Source organism: Myotis myotis, unplaced genomic scaffold (genome assembly GCF_014108235.1).
Source record: "Myotis myotis isolate mMyoMyo1 unplaced genomic scaffold, mMyoMyo1.p scaffold_m19_p_13, whole genome shotgun sequence".
Classification (NCBI taxonomy): domain Eukaryota; kingdom Metazoa; phylum Chordata; class Mammalia; order Chiroptera; family Vespertilionidae; genus Myotis; species Myotis myotis.
The window spans coordinates 24,394,890-24,418,711 of NW_023416317.1; the positions used below are offsets into that span (position 1 = coordinate 24,394,890).

At 44.1% G+C, this 23,822-nt stretch overlaps 2 protein-coding genes across 7 annotated transcripts in view; one reads left to right on the forward strand and one right to left on the reverse strand.

The window, feature by feature from the left end:
• The window catches only part of MKRN2 (makorin ring finger protein 2), a 38,295-nt gene that overhangs the window by 6,825 nt on the left and 7,648 nt on the right, over positions 1–23,822 (forward strand). Inside the window, exons 2-8 of one of the 3 annotated variants that reach the window (XR_004971517.1) lie at positions 5,559–5,687; positions 6,687–6,868; positions 8,066–8,367; positions 9,596–9,810; positions 12,308–12,418; positions 17,214–17,358; positions 17,534–17,759. Coding sequence is in view for 2 of the 3 variants with exons in the window: in XM_036332230.1 (XP_036188123.1) it covers positions 5,559–5,687; positions 6,687–6,868; positions 8,066–8,367; positions 9,596–9,810; positions 12,308–12,418; positions 17,214–17,358; positions 17,534–17,671 (1,222 nt within the window). In the remaining variant the exon portion in view is untranslated. Of the gene's footprint in view, positions 1–5,558; positions 5,688–6,686; positions 6,869–8,065; positions 8,368–9,595; positions 9,811–12,307; positions 12,419–17,213; positions 17,359–17,533; positions 18,956–23,822 lie in introns of those variants that run through there. The other 2 variants (XM_036332230.1, XM_036332231.1) reach the window with 2 other exon arrangements.
• The window catches only part of RAF1 (Raf-1 proto-oncogene, serine/threonine kinase), a 75,609-nt gene continuing 70,648 nt past the window's right edge, over positions 18,862–23,822 (reverse strand). For 3 of the 4 annotated variants that reach the window (XM_036332226.1, XM_036332229.1, XM_036332228.1), the window contains 6 exons: positions 23,504–23,680; positions 22,383–22,429; positions 21,018–21,136; positions 20,481–20,612; positions 20,209–20,343; positions 18,862–19,907 (listed from right to left, as the gene is read on the reverse strand). In XM_036332226.1, the coding sequence (XP_036188119.1) occupies positions 19,764–19,907; positions 20,209–20,343; positions 20,481–20,612; positions 21,018–21,136; positions 22,383–22,429; positions 23,504–23,680 (754 nt within the window). In that variant the 3' untranslated portion in view covers positions 18,862–19,763. The remainder of the gene's footprint in view (positions 19,908–20,208; positions 20,344–20,480; positions 20,613–21,017; positions 21,137–22,382; positions 22,430–23,503; positions 23,681–23,822) is intronic. The other variant, XM_036332227.1, reaches the window with a different exon arrangement.

The following is a 23,822-nucleotide window of genomic DNA, read 5'->3' on the forward strand; positions in this document are numbered from 1 at the left end:
TGATCCACCTGATAAGTCTAGTACCCATCTGACACCACATATAGTTATTACAGTATTATCTAATGAAGAGGGAATATGCTAATTGACGATCATACCCTCACAAGATGGTGGCACCCACAGTCAATAAAAAAGGGAATATGCTAATTGACTGTCACATCCTCACATAGATGGTGGTGCCCAGTCCCCTCAGTCCCCGCCTCATCCAGCTGGAGTCCCCCAGTCCCCTCAGCCGAAGGCAGTTGAGGGTGATCGGGCCGGCAGGGGAGGGCAGTTGGAGGTGATCGGGCTGGCAGGGGAGGGCAGTTGGGGATGATCAGGCTTGCAGGGGAGCAGTTAGGCATCAATCAGGCAGAGTGGTTAGGAGCAGTCAGGCAGGCAGGTGAGTGGTTAGAAGCCAGTAGTCCTGAATTGTGAGAGGGATGTCAGTCAGATAGCCCCAGATTGGAGAGGGTGCAGGCTGGGCTGAGAATTTTGTGCACCGGGCCTTGACTATATTCCCTACACTGTACTTTACCATCCCTATGAATATTTTTATAATTGCTTTTTTGTAACTCTTAATCCCTTCATCTTTTTTACTCATCCCCCCCAACCCCTTCAATCTGGCGACCATCAATTTGTTTTCTGTATCCATGAGTTTTATTTATTTTTTATGCTCCTTATATGAAATCATATGGAATTTGTCGTTCTCTGTCTGGCTTATTTCACTTAGCATAATAATCTCTACATTCATCTAAGTTGCCGCAAATGACAAGATTTCTTTTTTTATAGCTGTGTAATATTCCATTATATATATGTACCAGTCTTCTTTATTCATTCGCCCATTGATGGGCACTTAGGTTGCTCCCATATCTTGGTTATCCTATATAATAAAAGCCTAAAATGCTAAGTATCCGGTCATCCATTTAACCAATCAAAGCGTAATATGCTAATGGTATGCTAAGGCTGCTCAGCCGCTTGCTATGACATGCACTGACCACCAGGGGGGAGACAGTTGACCAGTCGCTATGATGTGCACTGACCACCAGGGGGCTGATGCTCCGACTAGTAGGTTAGCTTGCTGCTGGTGTCTGGCTGATCAGGACTGAGCGAGACGGGCCGGACACACCCTGGAGCCCTCCCGCGGTCCCTCCCCCGCTGGCCAACCTTATGTGTCCCTCCCTGGCCCTGATTGTGCACCAGTGGGGTTCCTTGGCCTGGCCTGCGCCCTCTCGCAATCTGGGACCCTTCAGGGGATGTTTCGGCCCGATACTGCTCAACGCAGGAGCTATCCCCTGGTAGTCAGTGCACTCCCATGGGGAGCACTGCTCAGCCACAAGCCAAGCTCTGTGGCAGCACTAAGGATGGGCCTAAGCCATCAGTCAGACATCCCCCAAGGGCTCCTGACTGCAAGAGGGCACAGGCAGGGCTGAGGGGACCCCCCACCCCCCGCCAGTGCACGGATTTCATGCACCAGGCCTCAAGTTTGCAAATAATAACAATTTTACTTCTTTCTTTCTGATTTGGATGCCTTTTATTTATTTGTTTTGTTTTTGTCCGATTTCTGTGGCTATCCTATCTAATAATTGACAAACATGGTAATTGACCGTACCTTCGCTATGCCTCCCATTGGCTAACCGTGATATGCAAATTAACTGCCAACAAAGATGGCGGCTAATTTGCATACTGCAGGCGGGGGCTGGCAGTGACCCGGGCCGATCCCTGACCCGGCGAGGCAGGGCCGGCAGCGCGCAAGGCTGCCTGCGGGATCCGGGCCCTGATCCCTGACCCAGGAGGCGGGGCCGGCAGCACACGAGGCTGCCTGTGGGACCCGGCCCGGATCTGTATCCTGGCGAGGGAACAAAGTGGCAGAGAAGGGAGGGAGTGAGGCAGCGAAGAAGGGAGTGAAGCCCGCCTAGGTGGGCTTCGCTACCTTCTCTGCTTTGCTCTGTTCTCAGGAAACCCTATTCCTGCAGGAATCTTCCTGCAACGGGCATCTAGTGTTCAATAAGAGTGGTAAAAATGGACATCCTTGTCTTGCTCCTGATTCTAAAGAAAAAGCTTTCAGCTTTTCATTGAGTATGATGTTAGCTATGGGTTTGTCATTTATGGCCTTTATAATATTGGAAGAATGTTCCTTTTATCTCCACTTGGCTGAGATTTTTTTTTTCATAAATGTATATTTGATTTTGTCAAATGCTTTTTCTATATCAACATGATCAATGATTTTATTTATATGCTGTATCACATTGACTTGCAGATATTGAACTAATTTTGCATCCAGGAATAAATCCTACTTAATCATGGTGTATGATCTTTTTAATGTATTGCTGAATTTGTTTTATATTTTGTTGAGGCTTCTTATATTTATTACTCGGGGATATATTGATCTATAATTTTCTCTCTCTTTTTTTAGTGTCTGTCTAGTTTTGATATCAGAGTAATACTGGCCTTGTAAAATACATATGGGAGCCTTCTCTTCAATATTTTGGAATAGGTTAAGAAGGATAGATATTAATGATTCTTGGACAGTTTGGTAAAGTTCATCTGTGAAGTCATGTGGTCCAGGATTTTTGTTTGTTGGGAGTTTTTTGATCATTGATTTGATTTTGTTGATAGCTATTGGTCTGTTCAGATTTTCTGTTTCTTCCTGATCTAGTCTTGGATGATTGTGTATTTCTAGGAATTTATGCAATTCTTTCAGGTTGTCCAATTTGTTCACATATAATTGTTCTAGTATTTTCTCTCTTTTTTAATATATTTTTTATTGATTAAGATATTACATATGTGTCCTTATCCCCACGTTACTCCCTACCCCCCCCCCCCGCCCCCGCTCATGCCCTCACCTCCCCGTTGTCCGTGTCCATTGGTTAGGCCTATATGTTTGCATATAAGTCCTTTGGTTGATCTTTCCCCCTTAACCCCCACCCTCCCCTACCTTCCCTCCAAGGCCCGACAGTCCAATCAATGCCTCTCCGTCTCTGGATCAGTCCTTGTTCATCAGTTTATGTTGTTCATTATATTCCACAAATGAGTGAGATCATGTGGTATTTATCTGCTCTCCAGTTCCATCCATGCTGTGGCAAATGGTAAGAGTTCCTTTTTCTTCTTCCTCTTCTTAAAGAATACCTTTCAACATTTCATATAATGCTGGCTTGGTGGTGATGAACTCCTTTAGCGTTTTCTTATCTGTGAAGCTCTTTATCTGACCTTCTATTCTGAATGATAGCTTTGCTGGATAAAGTAATCTTGGTTGTAGGTTCTTGCTGTTCATCACTTTGAATATTTCTTGCCATTCCCTTCTGGCCTGCATAGTTTCTGTTGAAAAATCAACTGACATTCATATGGGTACTCCCTTGTAGGTAACTGACTGTCTTTCTCTTGCTGCTTTTAAGAGTCTCTCTTTGTCTTTTGCTCTTGGCATTTTAATTATGATGTGTCTTGGTGTGGTCCTCTTTGGATTCCTTTTGTTTAGGGTTCTCTGTGCTTTCTGGACTTGGAAATCTATTTCTTTCCCCAGGTAGGGGAAGTTTTCTGTCATTATTTCTTCAAATAGGTTTTCAATATCTTGCCTTCTCTCTTTTTCTGGCACCCCTATAATTCAGATGTTGGTACGCTTGAAGTTGTCCCAGAGACTCCTTACACTATCTTCATATTTTTGGGTTCTTTTTTCTTTTTGCTTTTCCAGTGGGTATTTTTTGTTTCTTCGTATTTCAAGTCTTTGACTTGATTCTTGGGATCCTCTTGTCTGTTGTTGGATCTCTGTATATTATTCTTTATTTCAGTCAGTGTATGCTTAATTTCTAGTTGGTCTTTTTTCGTATCCTCCAGGGTCTCACTAAATTTATCGGCAGTTTCCAGAAAATTCTTGAAAAACCTTATTAACCGTGGTTTTGAATTCTATATCCAGTCGTTTGCTTTCCTCCATTTCTGTAATTTGTGATCTGTTTCTTTGTCTCCGCATTTTTTATGCTTCCCTGTGTTGGGAGAGTGGCTTTGTGTGCTAGGTGTCCTATAGGGCCCAGTGGCTCAGCCTCCCCAATTACCTGAGGTGGACACTCTTCTGCACCCCTTTGTGAGCTTTGTGCACGGTCTTGTTGTAGTTAAGCCTTGATTGTTGTATGTATCACTGGGAGGAATTGACCTCCAGGCCAATTGGCTGTGAGAATCAGCTGTGTCTGTAGTGGGAGAACTTCTGTGCTGAAGACACCCTTCTGGGGCAAGACTTGCTTCAGTGGGGCTTTGGTGCTCACTGAATCTGCCCCCTGAGTGTGTCCCTTATGGATCTGAGGAGTTGTAATCTGATGGTCCCGCTCTTACCACTGGGTACACTGGCTCTTGGTTCTAAGGAGTTGCTAATTTAGCCTCTGCCTGAGGTTACCCAGCAGGAGCTACGAAGAGATCTGCAGATTCCCCTTTTTTTGGGGGGGGGGGGGTTTGGAGGTGCCTAGATGAGGCCCAGCTGTGAAGCAATGCAAGCTGCTGTGGGGCCTTGGGCCTTCTCTTGGAAGTTCTGGGTCTGTCTGGCCCAGCTGTAATTTGTTAGGTATTTTTCAGATTGCAAAGGGCTAGGGCATTCATATGCAATAGCCTCTGCTGCAGCCTGGGTGGGGCAGGGTCTCAGGGAATCAACAGGGTGGAGTAAGCAGCTATGGCTCATTCTCAGCCCTGCCCTAAGGGGCCCCGTGTCTCAGTGTCCCCGTAATTGCTGCAAGCACCTCTGAGAGAAAGCCGCCCTCAAGTTCCGAGTTCTGCCCGCTGCCAGACAGTCCAGTTTCTCCCCGTATGAGTCCTGGTCCCCAGAGACTTCCCGGAACTGAGTTCAGAGCTGTCTGGAGCTTGTGACTCCCTCCCGATTCAAAAAGACAGCCGCATCCTCAGGTCCAGCCTCTTTCCGCGCTTGCTCGAGCCTCTGTATCTCTGCAATTTACTTCCGCAGCTCCTCTGAGTCTTAGTGTGCTTTTCTCTTTCCTTCTAGTTGTAGAATTTCCACTCAGCCAGCCTTCCTGTAGTTCTGGATGATGTCCGTTTTGTCTTTTCGTTGTATTTTTGAAGAAGTTATGGGAGGCAGCAATTTCCCGTGTTTACCTATGCCGCCATCTTGGTTTCTCCTGACTTTTGCCTTTTCAAGAGGATATATCTTAAAATAGAAAATTATGGCCCTAGCCAGTTTGGCTCAGTGGATAGAGCATCAGCCTGCGAACTGAAAGATCCCAGGTTCGATTCTGGTCAAGGACATGCCCAGATTGTGGGCTCAATCCCCAGTGGGGGGCTTGCAGGAAGCAGCCAATCAATGATTCTCTCTCATCATTAATGTTTCTATCTCTCCCTCTTCCTTCCTCTCTGAAATCAATAAAAAATATATTAAAAAAAGAAAGAAATTATGGGGTCATTTTTCTTCCTTGAATTACTAGTGGCACATCTAAAAATCACTATGTCTTAGGAACAAGGAAATTTATCTCCAGTGCCAAATATAGTCTTGATAACATAATATGTGCACAATAGATATTTGTATGCTAGGTTATAAAATATGGTGATTTTATACTGCAAAGTATGCTTCTAAAAGTTTTATGTCTCTTCAGGTATTTTATGCATGGTGTGTGTCGGGAAGGAAACCAATGCCTGTTCTCACATGACTTGGCAAACAGCAAGCCATCCACCATCTGCAAGTACTATCAGAAGGGCTACTGTGCCTATGGAACTCGCTGCAGGCAAGAACCCCGCCACTGCCCCAATTGTTATACTGAGTTAAATATTATCTGGGATTTGGATCCTTCATTTGGAACATGGATCTTGAGGGGAAATTTTAAATTTAAAAGTAATATGACAACATTACAAAAAGTATGGCAAATAGTTTTGAAACCTCAATTTCAGTACCCCAAAATTAATTTTTTCCGAATCACTTTTCAGGCCTTATTTTTATAAGTCTCTAGTTACAAAATTACACTGATGGTATATATAAAATTTTATATCTTGCTTTTCCCCCCCTACTTAACATGTCATAAGCATTTTTCTATGCTATTTTATAATGTTACATAATGTTAACAGACCATTTTATTAACTGTGACTCCATTAGAAATTTAAATGGCTTCCAGTTTTTTGCTATGAACAATTACGTGCATAGAGTCTTCTTTTTACCACTGACATATGTAGGCAACTTTGTAACTTTTAAACGAGGAAATACCCCAAAAACCTGTTCCTGTCCTTTCCTAATGAAGAGCTGCTCTGTTTTTTCCCGGGTTGCAAAGCTCCATTGAGTCCTTCTTCTGGCTGCCTATGTGATAGTGGAAGTTGGCCCGCCTTGCCCTACCCCTGCCAGTGGTGCCCCAGAGAGACAGTCAGGAAGGCTGGTCTCCAGCTGTTACACTGGCCATTATTAACATTGTGGGGACTCCTGCCCAAAAGAACACTGGATTGGAAATTTCAGTTCAACATCTGTCTGGAATTTTCAGGGTTTCTTTTTGTGGTCTGAGGCAATATGTCTGCCCCACTCATGTCCTACAAAGACACAAGTGAACTTTCTACTCACTCTGAACTGCCAGGCAGTTTTTTAAATTGATAATCCTTTTATCAGTTAAAATATGGGGAGAGATTGTTTCATTCTCCACCTCTGCAAATGGAGCAGAAGGAAGGACATTCTACGCCTGGGCAGTGTGGGAGACATGTGCTTGTAGTGTGTCCGTAATGCATCTGCTGTGTGTTTTGTTTAGATATGATCACACAAGGCCCTCTGCTGCAGCTGGTGGTGCTGTGGGCTCCATGCCCCACAGTGTGCCCTCCCCGGGCTTCCACAGTCCTCACCCTCCTTCCGACCTCACTGCACCTATTGTGAAAACTAACTTACATGAGCCTGGGAAACGTGAGAAAAGAACATTGGTACTTAGAGACCGAAGTGAGTGAGCAGAATCCTTTTGTTGTCTCTTTTTAAAAAGCAGTCTTGTCTTGTTTTTCATATTCCTTTCTGGTCTTTTGACAAGAGGGTTGCTAACCTAATACCCCTCCAACCTGTCTGAATGCAGTCACCAGATCTGTCCTGAGAATGGGCTTCATTTGGCTGCAGAATATTCGGATGGTGCATTTGGCCTTGTGCCCAAGGCTGGGCTGGGCCCTAAGTTTGGCAAAATATAAACAGTGACTTTTTTGTCAGCTTGTAACTACCGTCTGCATAGGGTTGTGGCCCAGTTCTGAGGAGCACCAAACTGTTCATTTCAAAGCTACATGTTTTGATAAAGAGCATGCATCACTATTTTACCTCTAGGTCAGTACATAGTCTTAGTTTTTATGCTGAGCCAGTGTTTGCCATTTTCAGTTGCACTTTTAGTAATAAGAATAGTATGTTGGGGTTTGGGGAGTGGTCTGTACCCTGGAACAGGATTTGGGCAGGAAGAAAGCTAAAAATCATAAAAGTTGTTTTTGTTGGCTGGTCCTCATCTGGTGAAGGGATTTCTAGATCTTGGAATTGTGTGATTTTAAGATAGGCAGATTCCATCCTAAGCAAACAAATAAGTGATCCAGTTAAATGTGTCCCCTCTAAAAAGGCAAGAGTGTGTGTAATGGGAAGGGAAGGGCTCCAGGTGTGAGAAGGGGAGGCCACAGGACAAATTTCACATTGACCCCAGGACCCTAAGACTCACTCCGGGTTTTCATTACTTCTGATTCACTTTAAAATGATACATAACTTGACTGGTATAACGGAAAACACTGTATTCTGTTGACCACATTCTAAATTTTTTTTTGACACACACACACACACACACACACACATTGATACATATATTTTCATATTAACTGATCCAAATGTTGACATTTCTATACTTGCTATTTTTAAATAGCAACTTTAGTGTTCTTTTGTATAAATATATCATGGTCTGTTTCCCTGTGTTAGTAACTATGCTTTTAAGTTAATGTCACTATGAACATTTTATGCTGTTCCTTTTATTTTTTCCCTCTTGGCCTGTTTTTTCCTATATGTTCCAAGAGTGAAATTCCCAAGGTCAGAGTTGCTTAATCTGTTAGGTTTTGACTAGCTGCTTACCAGAATGGCTGGGCCCGTTTTCATTTATATGTGTGCTGTGTGTTTTGTATTAAGATCTCTCTGGCATGGGTGAAGAAAAGGCTTGCCCAAGTGTGGTGAGTAATCCAGGAGGCAGTGATGCCCAGAGTAGCCCAGAGATGAAGCCGAATTCCTACCTTGATGCAATAAGGAGTGGCCTTGATTACTTAGAAGCCAGCAGCTCCTACAGCAGCGAGGAGCAGCTATGCCCCTATGCAGCCGCCGGGGAGTGCCGCTTTGGGGATGCTTGTGTCTACCTGCATGGAGAAATGTGTGAAATCTGTAGGCTGCAAGTCCTGCATCCCTTCGACCCAGAGCAAAGGAAAGCTCATGAGAAGGTAAAGTTACAAGACTGTATGAACTCATTTTAAGAAATTTGAAATGCACTATGTGACAAAATTGTTGGTATTTCTGCAAGCATCTGACTGCCAATAATATCTGTATTTTGTACCTGGCATATTTACACCCTATTTTCAAGTCCTTTTTCTATTGTCATTTGACAATTCTTGATTATTTAGAATAAAGGGAAAAGGAGAAACCTCAGAAGCATAAAGCTATGCAAAGTTCAGAAAAATAAATCTAGCCTCAGGAGCCTAGTGTGTGTCTGTCACACACATAACACATACATACCCTTCCTCCCTAGGTTTACATAGCATTGTGGCTATAATCTAGCCATGCTGAATTCTGAAAAATTTGAGGAGCCCAAATCATAGAATTTGAGGAGCCAAGTTTTGGAGGGGTCATTAGGTGCCAGTGTAGGAGGCACTGCCTCACAGTGGGCCCTGTGCTTGGCTCAGGGCTCTGCAGATGGGTGAGAGAGAAGGGGAGGAGCCCACAGCTGTGGTGTAGAACCCCTGAGTAGGAGCTCCCTGTATGTGGAGGTTGTGTCCGCCACTCTCCATTGTCTTCCCAGAGGTGTTCAAATGAGTGCAGAATTAGAGCTTCACCCAGGTGTGCTGAGGTCTTTGTGCTGTGCAGGGTGATTTATCTCACATCTGTGTCCACTGTGAGCACCGAAGGGCAGAGCCTCGGTCTTCGTACTCTTTTCAGACTGTAATGCCTGATACACAGCACTGTAAGTCACCTGCTTGCTGAATAAATGAATTCATTAAGTAATTTATTCTCTTGAGAAGTGGTGCTGCTTACCTCTGACTCTGTACTACCAGCCTGATATTTCAAGTTAAGGATTATTTGGCATTTCTGGTATTGGTGTGGGGAAGGCTGGTTCAGAGGAGCAAGGAGACCAGGGTCCCGGTTCTTGTGAACTCTGTGATCCCACACTGGTGCTCTAACCTTTGGGACATCCATGGCCTCAGCTCTAAATTGGAAATGACCATATCATGCTAGGAAAGCAAGGGGCTGGGCCAGTGATGGCTTGAAGTCCTTTTTGTGTTCTGAGAGAGTGCTGTATCCTGAATCCAGGGATTGCTGTACCCTGCATAAAACAGCCAGTCTGTGTTCCTTCCTGGTCTCAATTGTGGCGGTGTGGCTGGCAGCTGCCCCCTGGCTCTCCCTGCTACTCAGCAGCCCAGAACCTAAGGTTTCCCTCCTCTCTCTGTACTTCAGATCTGCATGTCAACATTTGAACACGAGATGGAAAAGGCCTTCGCCTTCCAGGCAAGTCAGGACAAAATGTGCAGTATCTGCATGGAAGTGATCCTCGAGAAGGCATCTGCCTCTGAGAGGAGATTTGGGATTCTCTCCAACTGCAATCACACATACTGCTTGTCCTGCATCCGACAGTGGAGGTGTGCCAAGCAGTTCGAGAACCCAATCATTAAGTAAGTACAGTAATGAGTCCTAGCTGTAGAAATGGGGGCGGGGGGGGGGGGAGGATGGGTGAGGGGGGGTTTGATCTGGAATCTTCTTTCATCCACTCTTAACCCCTCCTGTGTGTCTTCCAAAGGCGTTTCAATGCAGAGGATAAATTGTGAGTGCTGGCCCCAGGTGTGTGAACTTGGGCACATCACTACCCTTCCCGAGCCCACGTGCCTTTTCCTTTGATATGTGGTAACAGTTCCCACCAAGCTTCAGGGCATTGGAGGGACACGCAGCAGGGATCATCTGTGTGAGGTTAATGGCAATGCCTGTTTGAGCTCAGCACTAACAGTTACAGGGGGCTGCCCTTAGGCCCATTGCCTTTTTTTTTTTTTTCCAATTGCCTTTTTAAGCTTCATTTTTTCCATCTGTAGAATAGGGTTATTTGATGATTAAATGGAATAATGCATGTAAAACATGTCTGACAAACGTGATGTGCTCCATGAAGACAGTGTTGAGATATAATCCTATACTAATAAAAGACAAACATGCAAGTTGACCGTACTTTTGCTATGCCTTAAGCCACGCCCACCAGTCATTCAGAGCGACTATATGCAAATTAACCCAACCAAGATGGCGGCCGGTAGCCACGGAGCTGGAGTGAGCAGGAGGCTTGCTTGCTCCAGTGATGGAGGAAGCCAAGGTTCCCCACCTGCCGCGGCCCTGCTCTGAGCTCCACTCAAAGCAACAAAGTTTCAATTATAGAAGGTAAATAAACCCCAGATACCTGCTTTCAGCCAGCTTTGGCCATGGAGCTAGAGTGAGCAGGAGCCAGCTCTGAGCTCCACTGAAAGCAACAAAGTTTCAATTATAGAAGATAAACAAATCCCAGATACCTGCTTTCAGCCAGCTGTGGCCACGGAGCTGGAGCAAGCAGGAATGGGTTGCGCCTGGCGATGGAGGAAGCCAAGCTTTCCACAGGCCTCCGCTAAAGGCAACAAAGTTACAATTATAGAAGGTAAATAAATCCCAGAATAAAAAAAAATAAAAGAAAAAAAGGAGAGGCTGGGAGCTTACGTCGCCAGGGTGCTTGGCCAAACTGAAAATGACCCTCAGCCCCTCACCCAGCAGGCACCCCAGTGGGGACCCCCCCACCCTAAAGGGGGTGTGGACAGCCTGAAAACAGCCATCAGCCCCTCCCCAGGCTGGCCAAACCTCCATGGGGTGAGGGTCCCCACTGGGGTGGACATCCTCCGAGGGGACCCACACTGCAAGAGGGCATAGGCCGGGCTGAGGGCCCCCCCCCCTCCAGTACACAAATTTTTGTGCACCGGGCCTCTAGTTGATATATAACAACACAGGATTCTTAAATTCTACAGTGGGACAAGGTGCAGGGGAGAGCTAACTCATTGAGAAGTCACTGCATGCTGTGGACTGTTTTAAAAATTCTTCACACACTAACTTATACTTCTCTCAGAGACCCTACAATATTCCTCATTTTACAGATGAGCAAACAGGTATGAGCTCAGATAACTTGCCTAAATTTACACACATTTGTGTGGTAAAATAATAGCTTTATTGAGACAAAAGTATACAACTTAGTGTTTATAGTATATTCACAGAGTGTGTACAACCATTAATTACTACAGTCTAGTTTTAGAATATTTTACTATCTCAAAAAGAAACCTCTATTTGTAGTCATTGCCCATCCCCTCCCTACTCCCAGGCCCTGGCAACCACTAATTTACTTTCTGTCTTGTGGAACTATCCTAGACATTTCAAATAAAAGGAGTCTTCTACTATTTAGCCTTTTTGTATCTGGCTAACTCTTACACTTAGCATGGCGTTTTTAGAGTTCAACCATGTTATAGCATGTACCAGTGCTTCATTCCTTTTTATGGCCAAATATCTCTTTGTATGGATATCCACATTTTGTTTATCTATTCATCAGTTGATGGGCATTGGGTTGTTTCCATCTTCTGGTTATTGTGAGTGGTGCTGCTATGAATATTTGTATACAAGTTTTTTTATGGATACATGTTTTCATTTTTCTTGGGTAGATACCTAGAAGTAAAGTAGTTGGGTCATATGGTAACTATATTTAACATTTTCAGAAACTGCCAGACTATTTTCCAAAGTGGCTGACCCATTTTACATTCCACCAGCAATGTATGAGAATTCCAGTTTCTCCACATACTCATTAATACTTGTTATTGTCTTTATTTCTGATTTTAGCTATTCTAGTAGGTGTGAAGTAATTTTATTGTGGCTTTGATTTACATTTCCCTGATAACTAAGGATATTGTGCATCTTTTTCTCTGCTTTCTCAGCATTTCTCCAAAATGCTTACTCAAATCCTTTGCCCACTTTAAAATTGGTCTTTTCATTGTTGAGAAAAACATGTTTTTAATAGTAAATATGTTGGTTAGGAAACATCTGGAATGGTCATGCATTTGAGGAAGGGGTTAGAGTGTAGTGTGCATACTAATCGGCTCCATACTAAACTGATTCTTATTTCAGATCTTGTCCAGAATGCCGGGTGATATCAGAGTTTGTCATTCCAAGTGTGTATTGGGTAGAAGATCAGAATAAGAAGAACGAATTGATTGAAGCTTTCAAACAAGGAATGGGGTAAGTGCTTTGGGTTTGGGCATGATCCTGATGTCTGCCTTGGTTCTTGTTTTGGTCTTTGCCACCGCCTGCAGAGCCTCCCCTTCCCCCTGAGAATGTGGTCTTGGGAGCCTGTGGCCACTCAGAATCTCTTCCTTCTTTCAGGCATCATGCTAGGCTTTGCAGATGCAGAGATGAGCAAAGCCATGATGCAGTGGACTTGTTTTTAAGCTGAGGTTGACTTTTTATTTGTGATTATATCACCCAAGCATATTTTTTTTCCATTGATTTTTTTTTTTTTAATAGAGTTGAAGGGAGGGAGTAAAGTGGGGGTGGGTGAAACATTGATGTGAGGGAGACACATTGATTGGCTGTCTCCCACACGCATGCAACTGGGGCTGGGAAACAAACCTGCAACCCAGGTATAGGCCGTTGACCAGAAATCGAACCCACAATGCTTCAGTCTGCAGGCTGATGCTCTGACCACTAAGCCATGCCTGCCAGGGCCGATGTCTCTTCTAACAGGTGTGAGGTGATATTGTGATTTTGATTTGTATTTTGCTGATTAGCAATGTGCAAGCATCTTTTCATGGACTTGTTGGCCATTTGTATGTCTTCTTTAGGGAAATGTCTATTTAGCTCCTCTGCCCATTTTTATTTTTTTCCCCAAGTTAATATGACTTTAGTTGCAGTTTCAAAAAAGAAGTACATAGTTACATGTTGACTCCAAAATCTTTATTTCACTCATGATATTCTCATGAAGTCATATGATATAACTGTTTATTAGATATTTATTTTCACTTGTATGTTCTGATCTAACTTCATTAATAAATGAAATGGCTTCATAAAAAAATAAAGTACATAGGACATTGCTTTTCTCTCCCCAAGAGCGAAGCACTTATAAAAATCTATCTTTCTTTAAAAAGTCATAATTAGCCCTAGCCAGTTTGGCTCAGTGGATAGAGAGACAGCCTGTGGACTGAAGGGTCCCAGGTTTGATTCTGGTCAAGGGCATGTACCTTGGTTGCGGGCACATTCCCAGTAGGAGGTGTGCAGGAGGCAGCTGGTCGATGTTTCTCTCTCATCGATGTTTCTGACTATCACTCTCCCTTCCTCTATGTAAAAAATCAATAAAATATATATATTTTAAAAAGTCATAATTAGACTAGTACTTTAAGTAGTAACAAAAATGTTTTGTCTTTATTGTTGAAAGTATTACAGCCTGGCCGGCATGGCTCAGTGGTTGAGCATCTACCTATGAACCAGGAGGTCACAGTTCAATTCCTGGTCAGGGTCCATGCCTGGGTTGCGGGCTCAGTCCCCATGTGGGGCATGAAGGAGGCAGCCAATCAGTGGTTCTCATCATTCATGTTCTTATCTCTTTTTAAAACAAACAATACTTTTTATTTATTTTTTAATTTTAGAAAGGGAGAGAACCACTGATTGGCTGGTCCTCATTGGTCCCCCCCATCCCGCTCCTATACACCTCCCTCCACCCTCAGGCCTTCACCACACTATATTTGTCTGTATCCATGGGTTATGCATATATGCATGTAAGTTCTTAGGTTCATCTCTTCTCACCCCCTTCCCCCCTTTATGCCCATTTTTAAATGGATTGTTCTTGTTGCTGCTGAGTTATATTTGTTCTTTATATATTCTGGATATAACCCTTAGCAGATATGATTTATAAATATTTTGTCTCATTCAGTAGATTGCCTTTACATTTTGTTGGTTTCCTTTGCTGTGCAGAAGCTTTTAGTTTGAGATAACCCCACTTGTTTATTTTTTTGCTTTTGTTGCCTTTGCTTTTGGTATCAAATCCAAAGAGATTACTGGCAAGACCAGTGTTCAGGAGCTTATTGCCCCCTGTAGTTTCTAAGTCAGTGGTAATTGAGATCATTTCTCTAGGATTTCTTTCAATGTTTTCCCCTGGGTTTCAGCAGTTATATATTTTATGTAGGAGTCGTTTTCTTCATATTATGCTGCTCGTTGTTCTCTGAATCTATAAGTTTTTGTCATTCACCAAATTTACTAAATATTGGTTACTAAATATTTTCTCTACCTAATTTTTTTTGTTTCTGGTTTCTTCCAGTTATCTTTTGTTTCTTCAGGCCAGAAGGACTGGGTTTTTCCATGGCAGTTTTAGCCGCCCTTCATAGACACACCCAATTGTGGCCTGCTCTTGGCTAAAAGCTATTTTTTCTATAAAGATAACTCACCTCTTTGCCCTTCTTCTTGGTGTCTAATCTCTTAGAGAGTCCTCCTGCTGCTGTTCATCCTCCAGTACTTTCAGGGTTTTTAAAAATGTTTGTTTCTAGATATCTGCAAGAGGGCCAGGTCTAGAAGCTTACTAACAGCAAAACTATGTTACTTATAGGTTCTTTTTTTTTTTTTTTTTTTAACTGTTTTTATTGATTTCAGAGTGGAAGAAAGAGGGAGGTAGAAACATCAATGAGAGAGAATCATGGATCGGCTGCCTCCTGCATGCCTCCTAGTGGGGATCGAGCCTGGGACCCAGGCATGTGCCCGTGACTAGAATCGAACCCAGGATCCTTCAGGGTCCGCAGGTCTGTCCACTGAGCCTAACCGGCCAGGGCTATAGGTTCCTTTTTAAGTTGTACATTAATTACTAAAGGCTTGGTTTTTTCCTCATGTGATGTTATCATGTGTCCACCAGAGGGCAGGAGTGGCAAGGCAGAGGGTAGGAAGGAGGTCTGCTGGAAATGTTCAGAAATTCTCGTTATTGTTGTTTGGATCTTTCCTGGCCTCAGTTTCCATTGATATCGGTGCTTTTATGCATTCCACAAACACTGAGTACCCACTACATACCAGGCACCTTCAAGGTAACGCCAGTGGGGGCTATGGAATAGATTAGTAAATATAATTTCATGGAAAATTGCAAAAGGGCAACTATGATACAGGTTTTCTGGTGATAAATTCTTCATGAGAGGCCCAAGCCATATGTCACAAGAGGATGCACCTGGGTAGGAGTGTCAGAGAAACCTGAAGTGTGAATAGCCTCTCCATGTGTGTTAGAAGGTTGGGGGTGGGTGCACAGAATGACATGGGTGCAGGATGGGGAGCAGTGGAAGTGATCACTGAGGTTGAAAGAGGCATGTAGAAGGATTTGGGAGGACCTACCACAGGGATAATAGGGGACAGACTAGAGTCAAGTCTAAGGGGGGAAAAACAGGTGACCTACTATTTGGAGATGCTTCTCTGTGGTAGAGGTTGGAACCTGGTGGGAGGGGAGGCCAGTGAAGAAATGATTGACTGACAGGCAGACACCAGAGGATGGCACCCCTAAGGGCTTCAACAGTGTGGGAACTGAAAGGACAGGTCTGTTGGGGAGTTGCTCTGTAAGCAGAAGTAATAGTTGAATATGAGTGCTGAGGACAAAGGGAGTGAGAGTGATCTGGAGGCTTTTGTCCTTGGTGACCAGAAAAGGCTGGAGAAAGAAAAGCAGTTATTTTGCTAATAGGAACTAGAGAATAGTTTTGAATTAGATGTTTATTAAAGCCTGTGTCCAACTAACTCTGGTAAGAACACACTGCTTGAGCAGTCATTTCAAGATCTCAGAACCTCAGGGGCAGGGGGACCAAGGAAGGTGTCTGGTTTATCACAAACCTCTGCTTGAATCGACTCCCCTGCCGCCTGTCCTGGGATCAGGCCTGGTGGGAGTAGCGCCCAGGCAAGCAAGGTAGTTCCCTCCCCTCTGTGAAGAGGTGTTAGGGTCTAAGGGCCCTTCACCACTGGTCTTCCGCTGAGAAACCCAAGTTAGAGAGTCCCCCTTCTTTGTCGTCTGCCACCATTACATACCCTGGCTGCCCCCTGGCAGCAGCCCACACTTTCTGCAGTGATTTGGCTTTATTCTGCAACTTCCCTTCCTCAGCACCCCCGATAGACCTCTGGGTTATTGGGCTCTTCCTCTTCTTTAACTTAGGATCGTTTGTGAGAATTCCATTTGAGCAACATGAAATGGGAATTCTCTGATTGCGGTTTTCCTCAGGAGCAGAGGTTCTTAACACATTGTGGACCAGTAGTTTTATTGCTAGCTTTACCCAGTGGCCAGATAAGCTTCTATTGAACGAGTACAAAAACGTTTCACATAAATGTTAAAGGCATGCTTTATTTTAAATACCCATTGCATTTTGAAGTTATTTATTACATGTTCTTACAAGCTAATATCTTTTTAAAGAATTCTCGTGATTGGCCACAAGGCTTAGAACAGAAAACACGAGAATTCTCACGATCTGTCTGCAATGTTTTAACATAGGGGTCTGTCGCAAAGATAGGAAAAAAATTAACTTTTGATACCTGTATTTTGTGCATTTTAAAGAACACTAGAGGGTGGGGACCAAGGGAAATTGGAATGAGACCTGTAACTTTAGGCAGCTGCTAAAATTCACCCCTTCCCTTACACACACACACCCGTGACTCCTGTCATTGCTGGCCCAGAGAACAGCAAAGTTCCCTGGGTGGATCTCCTGTTGGGGGCTTAAACTGAGGCAGGTAGCCCAGCCTCAGCACCTTGGAGCCCATAACAGTTGGTCCAGAGGAATGAATAATAAAGTCTGTATTTCCTGTGGCCTTTTTGGAGCACTGCAGGCACAAAACAGTGGGGTACCCATGCAGGTTAAGTTCTGTATTGAGGGTGTATGTCACAGTGGGAATACCAGTATTATCCAGCTTGGAAGTCAGCGTCCCAACCTCTCTGAACTTCAGCTTCCCTCCCTGTAACATGAGGTTGACCCAATCCTAGCATTGTAGGCCCTAGATTCTCCCACCATCTTGGATTTTTTCTTCTGTTTTTCAGAAAAAAAGCATGTAAGTACTTTGAGCAAGGCAAGGGGACCTGCCCATTTGGAAGCAAATGTCTTTACCGCCACGCTTACCCTGATGGGCGGCTAGCAGAGCCTGAGAAACCTCGGAAACAGCTCAGTTCTGAAGGCACCGTGAGGGTAAGGACTTTGCCATCTCTAGTCAGGCACACTTACTGTGGGCATTTCCAGATACTGCTCCTGAGTTTTTCTCTAATAGTTAGGGCAACCAGAAATAGACAAAAGAAAAATAAGCTACTCAGCCTCCATATTGTCATTTTTAGTAACCAGGCATATTTTCTGGCTATTTTTGCAGTTCTTCAATTCAGTGCGCCTCTGGGATTTCATCGAGAACCGAGAAAGCCAGCATGTCCCCAACACTGAAGATGTTGACATGACAGAGCTTGGGGACCTCTTCATGCACCTGTCTGGAGTGGAGTCGTCAGAACCCTGAAGATAGATGGTTGCCCCTGCATCTTGGGCTCCGCCAGCAGAGCCTTTCCCAAGTAGGGTGTGCAGAGCTTCCTTTACTGCAGCCCCAGGTAGTGTGTTGCTTGGATTTGAGTGGGGTTGTATTTAACCTGGGCTCTCATCCATTCTCTATTATTACAGCCATGAGAAGAGTGAAGGATGTAAAGCTAACCTAACAAGTATATGGAATCACTACTTTTATAGCTGATATCTTAGTTACACCTCAAGCTCCTCGGGGGGGACCAGCTAAACAGCCAGACTGAGTTTTGATTGATTGCTTTTAAAACAAACTTGGCTCCTATCCTTCATGAGCTTTAGCTCCCTAGAAACTACATCAACTTGCAGTTGCCCCTAATGCAGATTTTTCTTACCAAAGGATTCTTCATCCCTAAAAATGATTCCTTATAGTGAATTTCCATAGTACTTTAGTGTGTGGTCAAAACCTGATCTAAACAGGGCTTTTCCAGAAACAAAAAATGGGCACTGCACGCCTTAGTGCCCCAGATCAGAGCAGGCGTCTCACTGTTATATAGTCAGTAAGCAAAGTATAAACCTTCTTCCTTGTAATGGGGGCTCTTGAAGTAGCAGGAAGTACGAGGTGATAGATCAGGAGTACAGCCCCTCATTTCTGGTTAGTATTGTGGCCACAATTGGAGGAAACCTTGCACATGTGCCTCCAGGAAAACATGTCCTTAGCTCTCCCCTGTGGGCGTGGTACACACGTGCTTTTTTATGTGCCGCCTGCCCAAACTGTCAGTCTTACCTGTAAAAAAACTGGTCCAGACCCATCAGTGGTCCTAAGCATGTATTTTTATCATCAGTTGTGATTTTAAATTGAAGGAGCATAATCTTGTGAATCAGAACAAACTCACTCTAAGCCTGAATTTACCTATTTTTATAAACAGTGATATCAAATATTTTGTAAAATGTATTAAAGTGTGGGTAGAAAAAAAAAAAGGTCTATTCTTACCTGAGTTTAGAGTGCTTTATGCATAATTTTTATAGTTAACTCTTTAGTGATAACACAGGCAAAGGCTGAATTAAATTCATTCCTAGCAGAGGCTCTGGGCCCATTTCGTGCTTCTTGAGTCCTGTTCCAGAAGGGATGAACAAATGGAGAGTTCAAGCTGTGAGCTTAACATTACTCTAAAAGGAAGAAACAGCCAGTAAGCCTACATTTAATTTATTTTATTAAAATAACATAATTGAGGAACCATCAGATAACTGTATTTTGTCAGGCGCAATAAAAACAAAATTAAAACCCAAATCATCAAGAAAACCTGTATTCCTGGCTTCCTTGCATACACATGACATGACTGTTGAGAGACAAGGCTGGCCAATGGCCCCACCCCATAGGGGCAGCTCCTGGAAGACAAAATTCAGCATGATGGAAGACTGCTCCCTGAGAGAGCGGAGACTTGGAAGGGGTAGGCCGGGCACCTCTTCTGGAAAACCATCCCAATGCATTGGAGACCTCCATGAAAAAGGAAGGTCCCCAAACTCATGTTCCATAGCACCAAAGCAGACTCCTTTAGGCGGCCATGGTCTTGACAGTCCTGGGCTGTTTGGTGCATTCATTATGTGCAAAACTACCTGTTGGGCGCCACACCACTCACCACTATCTCTGAAGAAAGTCCTTCCTGTGATAAGCATTCCACATAGGAGCTGATACTCAAAATCCACGTGTTCCCCCAAGACGGCTGGTTTGCCTACCTTCATTTTCCCTCCAAGTGCTTTTTCTTGCCCTAAAAGTACTTGTCTAGCCGATGGCCAGGGTCCCAGATCATATATTGCCATCAGCAGCCACTGGTGAATCTGGAGAAGGCTCAGCTCATGAGCATGGAGGATGCAGGCAGGGAGCAGAAGAAACCAGCATTGTAAATGGCTTCCTTCTCCCAGGACCAGAAAGGGTAGAAAAGAAGGCAACATGAAGTAAGGCCTTGTGAGTAGTCTAGAAGGTCCTTAGCAGCAGCTTCTCTGAAAACAAACTCTGCTCCCATAGAAAGGGAGCAGAAAGATGGTGCCTGCTGACTTCCCTTTCTCCCCTGGTGGCCTGAGTACAGGTGCAAAGTCAGCTAGAAGACAGGCAGTCTAGGGGACGTGGTCAGTGTGCAGGCATTGATATCCTCGGTGTGGGCTGCCCGATGCAGGGATGGCTCAGAAGCGCTCCTGTTGATTTTCGGTAGAGAGTGCTGGAGCAGCTCAATGGAAGACAGGATCTGAAACAGAGCCACAAAATGGTGTGGGCCTTGGTGTTTCCACAGCAGCAGCTTTCAATTAGGAATCCAAAGACACAAGCTGTTACCACCCCACCTGTAACATCTTGTGGAGAACACCAGCCCTTTCCTGTTTAACCAGTTAACTGCCATGATACTTTGAATTAAAAAAGGTCCACCAGCTTGCGTCTATAGACACTTACAGTGTACAAATGTCTTCAAAAAACAACCCACCATCATACTTCCTCATCATGAAAAACTGCTTCAGTTTAATCAGGTCCAGCACCTTTGAGCTGAGTCTTACCTGGGGGAAAAGAGGCCTCTCTTCCTTAACTTTCTTCACACAGTCAGCTACAAGCCGCTTCATTGCTTTGGGGCAGTTCTTGTATAGCTTACTAAGGTCTGGGGAGGCATACCCTCGGCCCACCATGAAGATGATCTAAGGAAAAGAAAACAGTTGAGTGAATGGGTGATTAATACTGAAAGCAGCAACTTCCAACTCTCCAGCTGCACAGACTGGCAGGAGGCCCAGGAGCTTCCACAGCAAGTTGGGCCCTTCACTGGCAATGCACGTACCTGGTCTCGGTTGTTGATGTGAGAGTAAGGGAGCTCCCCTGTCATGAGCTCATACAGCACAATGCCGTAGGAGTAGACGTCGGACTGGAAGCTGAACGGGTTATTATCCTGCATTCGGATCACCTCGGGGGCCTACAGGGACAAAGTGCATTCCTCACCATCTGCACCCAGCACACCCAGGGTCCAAACTATCCCTTCCATTGGGTATGAGAGTCCTGTCCTCTGTCCTCTATAGCTCTTCCCTAAAGGGCCCCCCTGACACTCTCAGGGGCTGGCTAATTTGAGCTCAGAAATCCTCGTCTCTGGGATCTAGCACTTCCTTTCACCTAACACCTCCAAGCTCTATGCTTCAGCATGGTTCTCATCACCAGCTTCTTCCAGGAAACCCAAATTCACCCCAGGCTGTCTGATACAGAAAGTGTCAATGAGGTGGCCTGGACTTTGGGGAAATGTGGAGAAACGCTTTAAGTTTTAGACACAGACCTGCAGGGCACCCCTTCTTCCCTGTACCCTCCTAGTGAAGCCATGCCTCCTCACCATCCACAGGATAGAGCCGGTGGGTTGTTCAACCTGCTGAGAACCACTCCAGCGCGACTTCACTGTTGCCAAACCAAAATCTCCAATTTTTACCGTCAGGCCTTCATGGAGAAATATATCTCAATGCTTGTTAAGGACTCTGGTTTCAAAACACTGGTCAAGTTAATTTTGAAAAACTTACCAAAGTTCTTACTAGCACAGCATCTCTCCACCTCCCATCTGCCCCCAAGCCTGCTCTGCACTGGATTTGCTTGGGTTTCCAAAGTTTTAAAAAGTACTTTTGAAATGCCCCTTCTTCCAGGAGGCATGCAAAGAATGCTTGGAGTGCAAAATTATTTGGCTCCAGCCCCAAACAAGGTTGTTTAGCCCCTGCTGCTTCTCCCCATTTACACATCTAGGTGCCAGGTCCCTGGCCTGTGACCTTCCCACATAATGTAGGTGCCTGAAACCGCAAGACTTAAGACTGCAGGTGCGCCTCAGAGCTATGCATGACCTGCTGATTTGTTACATTCGTTTCTCCCAGCATTCTGCTCTCAAATGGCACGTGGATAACAATATAGCAAATCACTCAATAAATACTGAATGTCCTAAGACATTTCTCATTAGAACAGGTAGCACCTGATGACTTCAAAATCAGAACCAAACTCACCTCATTTCTGGGAAGTCAGGCAGTTTAAGGCTGCCTTGTGATCTGCTGATGCCCAGTAATTCACACCACCTTAAGGTCTGGTATCTGCTTTCATGGCATAATGTATTGGTCCCCCAAAAACCACTAAAAAGTATTCCATGCCTCATACATGTACCCCAAATAAGCCATGTCCCATAATCAAACTCAACACAACTGTCATGCCTGTCATGGCCAAGAAGCAGAACTACAGCTGTAATGTTACACTCCTTTCCAAGAGGAAAGGTGGGAGAGAGAGAGAGATGTGAAATTGCTACATTTCATGTCTAAGTGTGAAAAATGCCTTAATTCATTATTTCTACAAAAGCACATTAAACCTTAGAAAGGATAGAATTGATTCTAATAACCTCTAAGGAAACTATTTCTGTACATTTAAAACACAATTACAAGTAGTAATTCTGAAAATCTTACATTTGGCTTCACTTATGTTCTGACGAGATACACACTATCCACAAACTAGGGGGGGGAAAACAAGACAAAAAAGCCCCCACCACCACCCAAGTTAAATTTAGTAATAAACAGCATAATAAAAAAACTAAACCTATTTCACGCATAACCAAAACACATATCTCACTCTTGTGGAAATCTTTCCAAGGTCACATTTTGCTGAGATAACTTTGAAATGACAGTCTCCCTGTTTTCCTAAATGGACAACTAAGCAGTCAACCACCAAAGGATACTGTTGGATTTCATGTCTCTGTGGATGATGTTCTTTGCATGCAAGTAGCTGTGAAGGGAAAACAGTGTAAGGGGCATGGCTAGAAAGCAGCTTCCAACTACTACTAAGAAGCAAACCACCTGAAGGCCTGGCTCCCAGTGGAGCTACGTTTGGGGATGGGCCCTGCGATGGTCAGGCAGGGCCACGTCGTGCCTTACCCTGAAGGTAAAGACTATAGCAAAATGGAGCGACTCTTTAAGCATCAATTTTAACCAAAAAGTAATTCTCACAACCAAAATGCCCCTTAACTGATTAACAAATAAAATGAAGCAAATATCCATATAATGGAATATTATTCAGCCACAGACAGGAATGAAGTACTGATATATACTATAATATGGATGAACCTCTCAAAAACATGCTCAGTGAAAGCAGCCAGACACAAAGGATCTCATGTTATATCTTGAAAATATTCTAAAATAGTGATGATTGTACAACTCTGAATATATTTTTAAAAAAACACACATACTGAGTTGTACACTTTAAAGGGGTGAATCTGACGATATGTGAATATTTTTAATTTTTTCCTAAAAAGTAATTGTGCTAGTTATTTCCTAAAATGTAAGGTAGAAAATGAGCTTTTCTACAGCACTTACAAGCACAGCTTAGCTTAAGCTCCCAGGTATGTGGTGGTATGAGGAGTACACGCTCCTCCACGTAAGGTACTTCAGAGGAAAAGTTTCAGAAGCACTGCTCTGGGCTAGCCACGAATGGAAGGAATAAACACCTTTCACAAAGAAATGTGTCAAGCACAGAGACACAAAAGGGTAGTATGTAATGGGGGCGCTGAGCATGACCTTTAAGCATTATCCTAAAAGAGACATCTAATGCCCACTCCCATAGCTGTAAGGCTGGGTGGCTGGACTTCGAGGGCAGTGGCTGAAAACGGAATATGAGTCCCAAGACAGCAGCCTCAGCTTGGACAAGGAACATGAAAGTGTCATTCCCATACCAGAGGCTTATTTTCAGCTGTGCCAAAATATCACAGAAATCACTTAACAGACGTGGCTTTTCCTAATCCTGATTTAGGGACAAGTTGATGCTTGGACCCCGGACTTTGTAGTCATCAGGCCATCTACTCACTCCATTCCCTGAGCCGTCTGCCGGGCAATGTCAATCAACTGGAACATCTGGAACTTGGTCTCTTGGACATGCAGGTGTTTGTAGAGGCTGCTACCCTCACACCATTGGGTCACAATCGCCAGATTATCCTTCGTCATGTACCCCATAAAGAGCAGAATGTTCACATGCCGTGTTTTGCTGGAGGAGGGAAGAGAGAAGGCTATGAACTGTCCCTTGTTTCAGATTCAGATCTACTCTGCTTCCTCACTGACAGCAAATCCTGTATGTTCTTGACACCACCCGTGCTTAAAATCTGGGTGGCTGGCAAAACAATCCATTT